General features: G+C 45.1%; 1 protein-coding gene across 1 annotated transcript in view; it reads left to right on the top strand.

The window, feature by feature from the left end:
- The first annotated feature begins 4,382 nt into the window (after positions 1-4,382).
- The window catches only part of HIF1A (hypoxia inducible factor 1 subunit alpha), a 39,896-nt gene continuing 31,207 nt past the window's right edge, over positions 4,383-13,071 (top strand). The window contains exon 1 of the mRNA XM_028740186.2: positions 4,383-4,835. Within this exon, the coding sequence (XP_028596019.1) occupies positions 4,792-4,835 (44 nt within the window). The 5' untranslated portion in view covers positions 4,383-4,791. The remainder of the gene's footprint in view (positions 4,836-13,071) is intronic.

The following is a 13,071-nucleotide window of genomic DNA, read 5'->3' on the forward strand; positions in this document are numbered from 1 at the left end:
GGTTTTGGGCGGTGGCGGCGTCGGCGCTGCTGCAGCGGTTGCTCCTCCTGCGAGCAGTGAGTGGAGCGCAGCCGCAGCGGCGGGGGCGCGCGCGTGCTAGGGCGCAAGGCTGGTGGTGGCGGCGGGGAGCCCGGCGGAGGAAGGAACTTGTCCCTTCCCTCTGGACTCGCGTCCCCCCCCAGATGTTGCGCCCGGTGCGGCCGGCACCCCTGGCACCCCCCACGCTACGCCACTGGATTGAGAGGCTTTTAAATACTTCCTGGGCTGACAGTCAGTTAATCCAGCCTATGCTGATTTACTTGGGAGCGAGCCCTTTTGAAATTGGTGGGACTTACTTTTGAGTAGACATATCTAGCAATGCACAGTAAAGTCTGAGCTACAATTCCTGCCATGAGCACACTAGGTAACTTTAGGCAAGCTGCAGTCTCCTTGCTTCATCTTCCCTCCTCCTATATAGGGAAAATTACTGACTTAGCTTGCAATGTTGTTGTAAGGTTTACTGCGAGAGAATGTCCGTAAAGTCCTGAAGATGCGGGCATTTTACAAATAACGATGATTATATTGCAAAAGGTAAGTGGTAGTAGCCATTCCAATTGTGTGTTCATGAAACTGTTGTTTCTCTATACACACTCCCGTTTTGTAGCATGAACTAAAGTTGTTTCCATTTTCTTTCCATTGATTGGCTCTGCTGGGCTGAAAGTGTGCACAAGCAAATGGTTTTGTCTGTGGAAGGCAGTGATTCCCCAAATCAGAAGCATCTGCCCTGTGGATGCTCTTGGAGGCCCCATGCACTATGATGGCTCTATGTTCTGCTTCCACATTTGAGGGCTCTTGTGCCTGATTCCCAATTTGTTGGTCTCCCACAGGCCACTGTGAGAATAGGATGCTGGACTAGATGAGTCACTGGCAAGATCCCGCAGGCTCTTTTTATGTTTCTATATCCCTCTCTATATATGGGCATTGATGTCATCTCAAGGGAGGATCCCAGAAGCATCAATATTGGCCAGAAAGCACAGTATATTTATACCTATAATTATTAATTTAAACTCCACCTTTTTCCCTGACAGGGGAAAGAGAAGGGAGGGGGAGAATCTGAGCACACAAGTGAAGCCTACCCCCAGTTTTAATCCAGGAAAAAACAACTTTGTGTGTCTTTTGAGTTTCCAAAGTTTGGAAAACACTGGTGTAAGGTGTCCCATTAGCAGTACAAGAAGAGCACCTTGTGTTATGCTAAATGAAAGATTAAGATCTTAACAAAGTACAGAAGCATTTCAGATTCATGGTGTGAAATGGGGAAGGGCTGTGCTTTCCAGTAAAGTTCAAAGGGTGGGGGCTTACTTTTATCTAGGCCAGGGGTAGGCAACCTAAGGCCCGGGGGCCGGATGCGGCTCAATTGCCTTCTCAATCCGGCCCACGGACAGTCTGGGAATCAGCGTGTTTTTCCATGAGTAGAATGTGTCCTTTTATTTAAAATGCATCTCTGGGTTATTTGTGGGGCATAGGAATTCGTTCCTATTTTTTTCCAAAATATAGTCCAGCCCACCACATGGTCTGAGGGACGGGTGGACTGGTCCACAGCTGAAAAAAGTTGCTGACCCCTGATTTAGGCCCTGTTTATCTCTTTATACCCTTTTTGTGACATGCTGAGGCTTTCCAAGCCTGTGGCAAGCAAGTTCATCTGCACATGAATAGCTAAGGATTTGAATTTGATTGCCTTTGAGTAGCTGTGTTCATGCTAGCTCAGATGGCAGAGATTTGAGCCACATTTTCTCTTTCCCCCATCTGAGAAAATGCAGCAAAGCTAAGTTCCCTTTGGCATCACTCCCCAACACTGAAGCCACATTATGCTACCCACCCATCCTGCCTTTCAAGAATCCAAAGAACTGCAATTTACCCCTCCCAAGGCTAAAATCCAGGTCCTGTATACCTGAAGGAGTGTCTCCACCCCCATCGTTCAGCCCAGACACTGAGATCCAGCACCGAGGGCCTTCTGGCGGTTCCCTCATTGCGAGAAGTGAGGTTACGAGGAACCAGACAGAGGGCCTTCTCGGTAGTGGCGCCCGCCCTGTGGAACGCCCTCCCTTCAGATGTGATGGAAATAAGCAGCTATCTTCTATAAAAGACATCTGAAGGCAGCTCTGTTTAGGGAAGTTTTTAATTTTTAATGCTGTATTGTTTTTAACACTTGATTGGAAGCCGCCCAGAGTGGCTGGGGAAACTCAGCCAGATGGACGGGGTATAAATAATAAATTATTATTATTATTATTATTATTATTATTATTATTATTATTATTTAAAACCCCAGCACCCTTCCCTGAATTCTTGGGGCAAAATAATGTGTTTTTGAGGTGTGCACGCAGCAATGTTTCAGGAAGGGTTACAATACGATACGATAATCTTTATTGTCATTGTCCCATACAGAACAAGGAAATTGAAAATCTACATCAGACATTCAGAAAGTAACCAAGAGGTCGTGGGTCTGTTGACTTCCTTCAAGTCTCTGTAAGGGATCTGTAGTTTATGCTCAGAGGGGATGGAGATTTGAGAGATGGAGGATATTTATGGGTGTTTGATTGCAGCAGGGCAAGGGAAAGAGGACCATTGTGTAAGGTCAGGTTTTATGAGTAGGTAGCTTCTTTTCCTGCATTGAGGAGGAGGTTCTGGGGAGCCAACCCTGTTGGTGCTGAGAGGAAGAAGGGGTGTGTATCTTGCTTGTCAGTGCTTGGAAAGTTTTTTCAGTGGGTGGAGCGCTCTTTGCCCTCTGTGTCCACAAACGAAGCGACTCTCAAGTGTAGACATGCTTTCAAGTTCTGTTCCAGAAAACCGCAAGCTGCTTTGGCATCTTATCAGCGTTTCCTCAGTGAAATGTAAAGCAGACAAGCTTCCTTCAAAGACAGCTTGCCCACAAACAGTCAACTTTCCTCTGTAATGTGCTGATGCAGAAAGAGTATTTAGCATGTCCCCAGGCAGACTCTATTGTTCATGTAGGGGAATTGTGAGGCCCTTGAGGTCTGGCCAATACCTCACACAGGCTGAATGTGCAATCCCTAACACATGCTCTAGTATCCTATGAGCAGGGACACTGTGGCAGGTGGGCAGAGACTATTTATTTCCACACCTTAGTGTGAGAATGATTGCTTAGCTAAACTGGGGTTAAGCGAAACTGGAAGACAAAGCTTCCCAACTTTTTGCAGAGAACTTCTTATTTCCCAGCTTCTTTGGAGAAGAGGTAAGTACAGTATGTGTGAGCCCAGGGAAGCTAGTCTCACTCCTGTTACAACAAACCAATCTTCTCTCTGGTTCTTGATCAGAGCTGTACTCAAAAACATCTGAAGGGCAACTAGATGGGGAGATTACCTGAAAAACGGTGCCTGGTTTTTTTCTTCCAGGATGTTTTGGACATGTTGGTTCTATGCACCTTAGCGGCGTTATCCCTGTTACAGTGGCCAAAGAAATTCTTACACTACACTTTGTGTGTAACTCAGTGTTTGCTTTCTCCAGCAGAGAGGTTATTTGCAAGTAGACAGCATGGGCATAGGCTGGATTTAAGTTGGGGGGGGGGGGCAGAACACCTACCTGTTCAGAACCAAGCTACCTGAAGCACGATTGGTCAGAAGCTATACTTATCGCTCAGTCGGGTTGCCAGTTGTGTTGCTAGAATGTGCCACAAGTGACTACATCAAGCATTTCAATTTCAATAATTCTGATTATTTCTACTATTAGTTAAGTGTTTTTAATTTATTGCCCTCCCCTGGCTACACTCATGGTAAACAGTATAACATGATCATGTGTACAGCAGACTAATGGGTTGAGAACGGACCATCAATCAGTGGAAAAGCCTATGCTTTGAATTTAAAGGCTTTGTCCACATTGCCCACGACCTTCCAAACTAGGATTTCCCAAAGCTGGGTCTCCAGCTGTTTTGGGACTACAACACCCATCATCCCTGGTCCTGCTAGCTAGGAAGGATGGGAGTTGTAGTCCAACAGCAGCTGGAGATCCAAGTTTGGGAAACCCTGTATGAGCTTAATATACCTCTTCCTCCCTGAACTTAAAAGCCCCAGACGCTACACAGGACAGCTGGCAAGCCTGCCCTGCGCTTTCTGAATCGGCAAGGCGACCCTGTGAGGCAGCCTCTCTCAACCTCGGTTCCCCAGGTATTGTTGGACTACAACTCCCATCATCCCTAGCAACTAAGACCAGCGGCCGGGCGTGACGGGAGTTGTAGTCCAGCAACGACACTTGAGGGTGCCCCCGTTTGAAGCCGTGAGGGGGGGAAGGAAAGCGCGCGCAGAAAACAGCGGCGTCGGCCTTCCGTCCCGCCCCTCACACAGCGCTACACGTGAAGCGCGGCGGCTCGGCCCACCCACTCGAGCGCGGCGGTTGGCTGGGCCGCGCTAGGCCGCGAGGAGGGGGCCGGGCCGCCTAGGCCTCTCCTGACTGGCGCAGGCGGCGCTCGTGACGGGAAGGCGGAGGCCCGGACCCGCCTCGTCCCCGCCCGCCTCGCCTGCCTTTCCTGCGACTCCTCTTTCCCGTCTGTGCCGACGCCGCTGACTAACCTTCGCCGGCCTCCCCTCAGCCGGGTCTCCTCCTCCGTGGTGCTGCCGCGGCGCGTGAGGCTTCCGCCCGAGCCCTCTTTCTGAGGTGAGAGAGGCCTGCCTTCTCCCCGCCCGGCTCTTTGGGAAGAAGAAGAAGACACCCCCCCCCCCGGCCTGCGGAAGAAGCTCCGTCCGGGCAGGCAAGCTGGCTTCCGACGACGACGACGACGACGGCGCCGCCGCTGCTGCCGCCATGCAGCCCTGCGCCACGACGGGCGGCTCCAGCGACAAGAAAAGGTGCGGGTCTGGGCGGCACCGCTCGCCTCCTTCACACGCCCCCCGCTCCTGGTTTCGGGAAGAGGGCCGGCCCGCCTTTGCTTGCTTGCTTGCTTGCTTACCCCGATATCTTTAGTATTATTCGTATTGTTTTGTGCCCCCGGAAGCTGAGCGCGCGCGGAGTGGATGGTGGAAGGACAAAAATCCCCTTCCTTCCCTCTCTTTCTCTCTTGCTTTCCCACTAGCCTTTCTCCTCCTGTTCTCCCTCCAAGTCAGGCCATTGGGGAAATAATAATAATAATAATAATAATAATAATAATAATAATAATAATAATAATAGGCTTTCTTCCCACGTCCAAATTCTCTTCTCTTTTCTCCCGGCCCCGCTGCCGTCTAAACCTGGTTTCTCCTGTTCAAGATTTCGGATCCCTCTTTATTATCGTTCTCTCTTCTTTTTTATACCTAGCTGGGCTTCAAAGAAGATGCTTTGCCATTTTGCAAAAGCGAGGAGGGGGCGTCTTGGGACGCTCCTTCCATCAGGGTGTTCCCCCCCCCTTCTTTTTGGCATCCTTCCTCCAGGGTCCTGTCATCATTTACCTTCTCCATCTTCTATTATTATTATTATTATTATTATTATTATTATTATTATTATTATTATTATTATTATTATATTTTATTTTATAACGTAGCAATTCTAGCAGAGAAAAAGTGTGTGTGAGAGAGAATAGAGTTACTCCCTACTCCTTTATGCCCTTTCTGTGTGTGTGTTCCTGGCAGCGCCCCTTCTTTTCTCCCCCCCCCCTTTGTTATCTTAATCCACCCCCCCCCCTGCCTCTTTTCTCATTCCTCCTGTTTCCTCATCCTTTCTTCTCCCTTGAGGGTGTTTCACTCTTTCTCCTCTTCTTCTTTCTCTCTCCCTTCTCTCTCCCTCCCCCCCCCTTCCAAAGTGTCCACGTCGCCATTTTGTTGGAGGGGGTGGGGGTGAGAGGGTTTTGGGGGGGGAATAAAACGAGAATCCAGGATATAGAAAAGTGGAGGGTGCCCTTGGCTTGTTAATCAGCTCAACTTTTCTTTACAAGATTAATTTTATCTTCGCTGCCTCCCCAGGGTAGACCCCCAACATTTTGAAATTGTTGCTTTAGGCTGAATGTAAAACCTGGCTAGTTTGAAATGAGGAGACTACAAGCATTGTGGTTGAGATGAGCAGTGTGAGTCCACTCTGATTTCTTAGGCACAGATAGACAGGCGAGTTATGTTAATGTGTCTTTGAGTGTTTGTAGATGGATATTAGATGGAGATGAGTCTGCCAGGGCCTGGCTGTGATTTAGAAAAAGAATGGTGCTTTGCTGTGGAGCTTTCCAAGTTCTCTGTAACCAAACCATATGGGAAAAAGTCAGTTTGAGGAAGGTATAAAATCACTGTTGGTAAGTGGATGGAAATTCCGTGCCTTTGAGTGGATGGAAAGTGAGAGGAAAGTAATGTTTTAAAAGGCGGCCCCGCGTCCTGAGACAGAACAGAAAAGTAATGTTTCTTAAGTGCATGATTTTTTCAGAAGAACAGAAATGTCTCCAGTGAAAGAGACAAACTGTTCTTTTGTATGCTGCAAAAATAATGACTGTGCAGAGAATAAAGCATATAATTCAAATGTTCAAAAATTGTTGGAATTGTGTTTCCATTGTCTTTCAAGGACAAATGCTATGATTTTTTTTTTTTTGTCATTTAGGGAGCATCCTATAACAAGATCCACTGGGATGAGTGGGTTAGGATCCAGTGGATCTCTGGCTATGCTGAGGGGTTCCTGGTGTAGCCAGCTATGTTGGCTTAACTCCCTCACCCTCTGGTCAGCTGGAGGAGGTATGTCCTTATCTCCCCCATCAGGCCTGGTGGATCTTAAGCTGGTGTAAGCTCAGAAAGAGGAGTATTCTGGGGATGTGATTGGGCCAGAACCAGAGTGGGGGGGGGGGACTTAGACTGGATCCTAAACCCATTCAGCCTGGTCAGATGACAGACATAAATTAAGTCAGCAAAAAGGGTGGGTTAACTCAAACACTACTTTAAAAGTCTGCTTTCCTTCTGCCAGGCTCAGTCACAGTAGTCGCCCCACCGCTGAATGCAGTTTGGAGTATATTTATGCCAGCTTATTGTATATAGGATTGCTCCCTTAGTCTGTTGCAGGTGTAACTTAGTTTTAATTCTAAATGTTGCACTACTTGCCTAACCCTTGAGATGGAACTTGCTGAAAAGTTTAAATAACATTTACAAAATTCTCATGGTATCCTGGAAATCACTCTTGTTTTCTGTAAATGTTAGTAAAAGAGGATACAAGCAGCCTTATATCAAGGGTATCAGCAGATTAACTTTTTTGACCTGTGATCAAATATTTTATACCAATAATCAGTTTCTAGATCAGGGATGGGCAAACCGGCCCCAGCCAGCGTGGTGAATGGTCAGGGATGGTGGGAGTTGTTGGAAAGTGCACAGTTGGCTACCCCTGTTTTAGATGGTACTTCCGAAGTCTTTCCCCTGTGTTCTGTAACTCCTGGTGTTGTAGTTGCTCTCTATTTGCATCAGGTTCTCCCATCTATTGCTTCAGACTACAAGAGGCAGACTTGTTCTTCTCTGTAGTGGGGATGAGTCACTGAGAATGGAGGACGCTGAGAAAGAGAAACTGCAGCTCTTTCTTTTGGCAAGGGTAGCAGAGGTTATTCTAAACACCAGAATTACCCACATATTTCCCTTAATTGCTGGTTCCCGTGGCATGTTCAGAACGAGTTGGATCTTCCTTTGGTAATTACCTTGGATTTCCAAGTGATAAGATCCTGTAGTAATTTGCAGATGCGTAGTAAGGTTTGCCATTAGATATTTGTGGAGATTGGGTGGTCATTTTTTTTTTATTATTTTTAAATTCGACACCAATCCTTTTTTCTGGTGGATTAAGTTTCTTAATCTCCCATTGGCAGAAGGCAGTGTTTGTTTATATTGATAGCAATGCCATTTTTGCAATTTGAGACGGTTAAATGAGTTCAAGCTGTAACATTTCTCGCTGTTTAAATGGTGTTACTGGGACTGGATAAAACACTCGCTACACCGTAATACCTTCAGATCTTGGAGAAGTGTAATCGCCCTAAAATTGACCAGTGGCTAAGAAGAGGGTGGGATGTCATGGTTGTGAACAGAATTATATGCCAGAAAGGATGTGGGAAGAGAACAAACAATTCAGACTTCTCAACAAAATTGGTGGCTTTTATTATGGTTTGGAATAAAAACATTGATTATACGACAACAATATATATTCTTCGTATTATATAACTGGATGATATTTGTTTTAAAATAGAATGTTTGATATGATGTACAACCAGACGAAAATATGCCTTTTTAAACTTTAACTATGAGTTTGACCAAACTGCGGGAGGCAGTGGAAGACAGGAGTGCCTGGCGTACTCTGGTCCATGGGGTCACGAAGAGTCGGACATAACTAAACAACAACAAACTTTAACTGTAAATATTTATGGATACATGTACACATGTAGTTTGTATACTTGATAAGAGGGTAAATTGTACAGGTATAACTATTAGGAAGCACAGTTTGTCTGTGTTCACGAAGATACACAGCTAATGTGCTGATCCAGTGCAAAGATTAAATTGCTTGTCTCTGATGTGTTCAAAAATACATTGTTTTAATATCATCATAGAATGGTCTGATATGAAATTGCCTTGCTGACTGGCCAGAAAGGTGATTGTGGGAAGACCACAATTTTAAGGCATGAAGGAGATCTCCTGGTGTCCACAAACTTCCCTGGTTTAGAGGAAACAGTAGATGCATTGCAGCTCCTATCTTTAGAGAGCAGCCTTGTGTGTTGAAATCTGGTGCTACACATTCCTCTCCTGGGTCTTGGTGTGAACATTCAGTTTGTAATTAAAGAGGGTAGGTGAGACCTGTTTGCTCTTCTGTTAAGGGCTGTAGTTATTTATGCTGGTGTGGAGAGTTCTACAAAAAAACAACAACAACCCACCACATACAAAGGAAGGTAACTACAGATTATCTGAGAGGAAACTCTGAATTGTTTTGTAAGGTTCACAGGCATCAGTTATGTTCTCTGGAAATGCCTTTCCCCAACAATAAACTTATTTACACAAATGTAGTATGAAACCTGCAGCCCCTCTGGATCTTGCTTAGAAGCTACATAAATGATTTCTTCATGTAAATTTCGTTAGTGTTTAAAAGGTTTCCTCATGCCCAACACACTTCTAAATGCTGTATGTTCTATAGGTGAAGGTAAAGGGAACCCTGACCGTTAGGTCCAGACGTGGACGACTCTGGGGTTGTGGCGCTCATCTCGCTTTATTGGCCAAGGGAGCCGGTGTACAGCTTCCAGGTCATGTGGCCAGCATGACTAAGCCGCTTCTGGTGAACCAGAGCAGCGCATGGGAACGCCGTTTACCTTCCCGCCGGAGTGGTACCTATTTATCTACTTGCACTTTGATGTGCTTTTGAACTGCTAGGTTGGCAGGAGCAGGGACCCCGCCACGGGGATTCGAACTGCCGACCTTCTGATTGGCAAGTCCTAGACTCTGTGGTTTAACCCACAGCGCCACCCGCGTGCCTTCTATAGAGGTGTGCAAATAGCTGTTACTTTATGCTGATACTGTTTTTTTTTTAGGACACGTCAGGACTTTCGACTCCAGGTCATTAGTGCTGGAGTGGGATGGAAGTATATGATACAGGAGATTCAGATGTATTTCAGAGAGCCGGTGTGGTGTAGTGGTTAAGAGCGGTAGTCTCATAATCTGGGGAACCGGGTTCGCGTCTCCGCTCCTCCACATGCAGCTGCTGGGTGACCTTGGGCCAGTCACACTTCTTTGAAGTCTCTCAGCCCCACTCACCTCACAGAGTGTTTGTTGTGGGGGAGGAAGGGAAAGGAGAATGTTAGCCGCTTTGAGACTCCTTAAAGGGAGTGAAAGGCGGGATATCAAATCCAAACTCCTCCTCCTCCTCTTCTTCTTCTTCTTCTTTACAAACAGCTGTGGGCTCCCCAGAATTGAACTCCTGGGGAACTCCTGTGCAAGAGGGTTTTATCCCCTTTCTCCAGTCTCTTACCCAGCGGGGTGGGGGGAAGCAGTTTGAGGGGACAGATGGACAAAGTGATTTGATCAAGGAAACAACATAGGAGGAAGTGTTAGTCTCCCTCCCACTAGTGCCCCAATCCCCCCCCCCAAGCTGCTTCTGATTTCAAAAAGGAAAGCTGCTCGGAACTGGTCAAAGGTTTCCCATTTTCTGCCCCATAGGCATCTCTTTGACTAGGATTGTTTGGCAAAGATATGAACACAATAGCATTTGTATTGAAGCCTAGGTGCAACTGTACTTGCTTCAGGGGTCTGATTACCTTTGCCACATCAATGCCGCTTTGAACCAGCTCTTTGCTTTCCTTTGCTCTCGTCTTTTGGGGGCTAGCGAATATGAGAAGTCTAAAGGGGCAAGCTGCAAACAGGAGTGCCTGACAACATTGGTTAAGCAGGGAATGATGATACTGTTGCATTCAAAACATTTGCGGGCTTGCTGCCAAAGGCTTGTCCTTGTTTGCAGCAGCCTCCTGCCCTCTGTGGCTTCCTTCCTCAGAATTCAGGAAGCATCCACTGGGCGAGAAGGAAAAGGCACTGGTTTCCTTGCAACCCCAGAGATGGAATTAGCTTCCGGCTTGATACTTAGCTGGGCACATGTTCTTCCTGAGGCGTTATCCTCTTCTCATCCATAAGAACATTAGAACTGCCTTGCTGGATTAGACCAATGTTCTGTTTCCAGTGGCCAGCCCAGGGGTAGGCAACCTAAGGCCTGGGGGCTGGATGCAGCCCAATCGCCTTCTCAATCTGGCGTGCGGACAGTCCGGGAATCTGTGTGTTTTTACATGAGTAGAATGTGTCCTTTTATTTAAAATGCATCTCTGGGTTATTTGTGGGGCTTGCCTGGTGTTTTTACATGAGTAGAATGTGTCCTTTTATTTAAAATGCATCTCTGGGTTATTTGTGGGGCATAGGAATTCGTTCAATTTTTTTTTGTTCAAAATATAGTCCAGCCCACCACATGGTCTGAGGGACGGTGGAACAGCCCACGTCTGAAAAAGTTTACTGACCCCTGGACCAGTCAGATAAGAGGGCTACACCTTGCTTTGAAAACCTACTTGTGCTAAGAGGCTAACTCTGAAAAGAATTAGTACTTCTTGGATTCAGAATCAGCTGAAAATGAAGTCTGTTTTGTGCACAGATTTAAGGAGTTGGCCTTAATCATGAATAAAGGCTAGGGGGTGAGGTTTTCCCCAGGAAAGGGTTGTGGGAGAGGAGTGTGTATTCGTTAGGGTGGCCTCGGATTTGTAACTTGCTGTTATTGAAAAATCAGTATCATTTCTGTACTGGAAAGTAACCTGAAATAGTTGATTTGCATTGAAAGAAAACAGAGGTTAAGAGTGTGCAGCTCCTGCTCAGAATGGTCAAGGGCTTTTCCAGCTTGAAGATGAGCTTTAATGATAAGGTTGTTAAATAGCCCTGTCTTTTAGAATGGACATGGGATATGAAGAGTTGTTGTGGAATTTTATCTTTTGGGCATCTGGGTAGCTAACTCTGATAGAAAGAGGCTTTTGTGGCATCATTGATGCCTGCTCTACATTAAGTATTTAAAATCCATTAGAATTGCAGGTTTTAATTACCAGTATGACTTTTGTAAATTATAAATCAACAAAGACAGTACTGTTCTCAATACCCGATATGTGACTAGATATTTACTGTACATAAAGTGGAGTGGCTTCTTTGAAACACACTGTCTCCATCTGTTCTCCAGAATCTTAGAACAGTGTATACTCTAATCACCTATCAGATTTCCAGTTTCATATTCTGGAGCACAAGAGCTGAATTTTTTGGGTGGTGGTGGTTCTTTTTGCTAATTGACAAACACTTTTTGCTGATGTTTAATTTTACTGTTTGCTATTATATTCTAATGGATTATTGAATATTGCTTTATTTGATATAAGTTATTCATTTTAGAGTTATTGTGACTTTTTAATATTGGATTGTTACTATTAATTTTTGATGTTTTATTATGTTTTTATATGTTTTGGAAGCCACCCAGAGTGGCTGGGGGGTAATAATAATAAAAATAAATAAATATAATGGATAGCATATAATAAACATTTAATAATAAATAATGGATAGCATTCTTTTCATCCCTGCTTGATGCCAGTTGTGGATTTGTGCCAAGTATGCCAGTGATCCAAAGAACTACTTTAGGCCTGCCCAAGGGTGTGGGCGTATGTTTTTGAATTTGAACAATGGACAACACCATATAACAAACTATCTTGAAAAGCCCTCACAATTTCAGATGCGTTTTTCTGTGTTCGTGGCTGGACAAGCAGGCAGCCTGGCTGCTGTTTGAAAGCATGGATCCCCTTCAATGCATGGAATTAACTTTGTGGTTGTTTGGAACTTGTAACATGTGCACACACAAACACACAGTGGTGAGATATGGTGAGGAGAAGGTGTCATTGTGAAATCATAATTTTCTGTCCTTGAGAAACAGTAACATATGACACCTTACTTAAGAATAAACTGGCTAATAATCAAACTGATGGAGCATAGTTCCTAAATGCTAGTCCAGCCTTTCAAATTAGTCTACAAATGTTACTTGGCCTCCCTACCCAAGTTAGCCGTGGCAACTAGTTTCTTGATAATTTGCGTTCTGATGTTTGTGTACATTGAAAGTACCAGTTTTGATTACCACATGGTTACTGTTTTTAAAATTTAAATGGACCTCTTGAAGGTAGATACAACTACAGTACTGTTCAAATAATGTTGCAGACGTGAGGCTAGAGCTGTGAAAGAGATCTATTGTAGAAAGGCTTTGGTTCTGGAAGAAGAGCATATTTGCTACATGTGGCTGTGGCGTCACTATAGTTCCCAGCCTTTGATAAATGAAGTGTGCAGTTAGTTTAGATGTGGAGAAGATTCTGGCTTAACTTTAATGTTTGTATTGCAAATTTATGTGAGTTTTTTCTTTCATGATAATAGTTTTATGCAGTTAAATGTGACGCATTTGTTGGCTGCTAAAGGGAATGTTGAGATCTAGTAGATCTGCCTTGATAATTTAGGAGAGAAGTTTTGGTGATTTTTTTTTCTTCTTCCCAAGGAAGTTTCAAATTAGGTTACGGTAGAGTTGCAGACAGCCGCTTAGAAATTGTGAGATTCTATTCCATTCTAAACAATTTTGTTCTGT

Source organism: Podarcis muralis, chromosome 1 (assembly GCF_964188315.1).
Source record: "Podarcis muralis chromosome 1, rPodMur119.hap1.1, whole genome shotgun sequence".
NCBI classification, from domain to species: Eukaryota; Metazoa; Chordata; class Lepidosauria; order Squamata; family Lacertidae; genus Podarcis; species Podarcis muralis.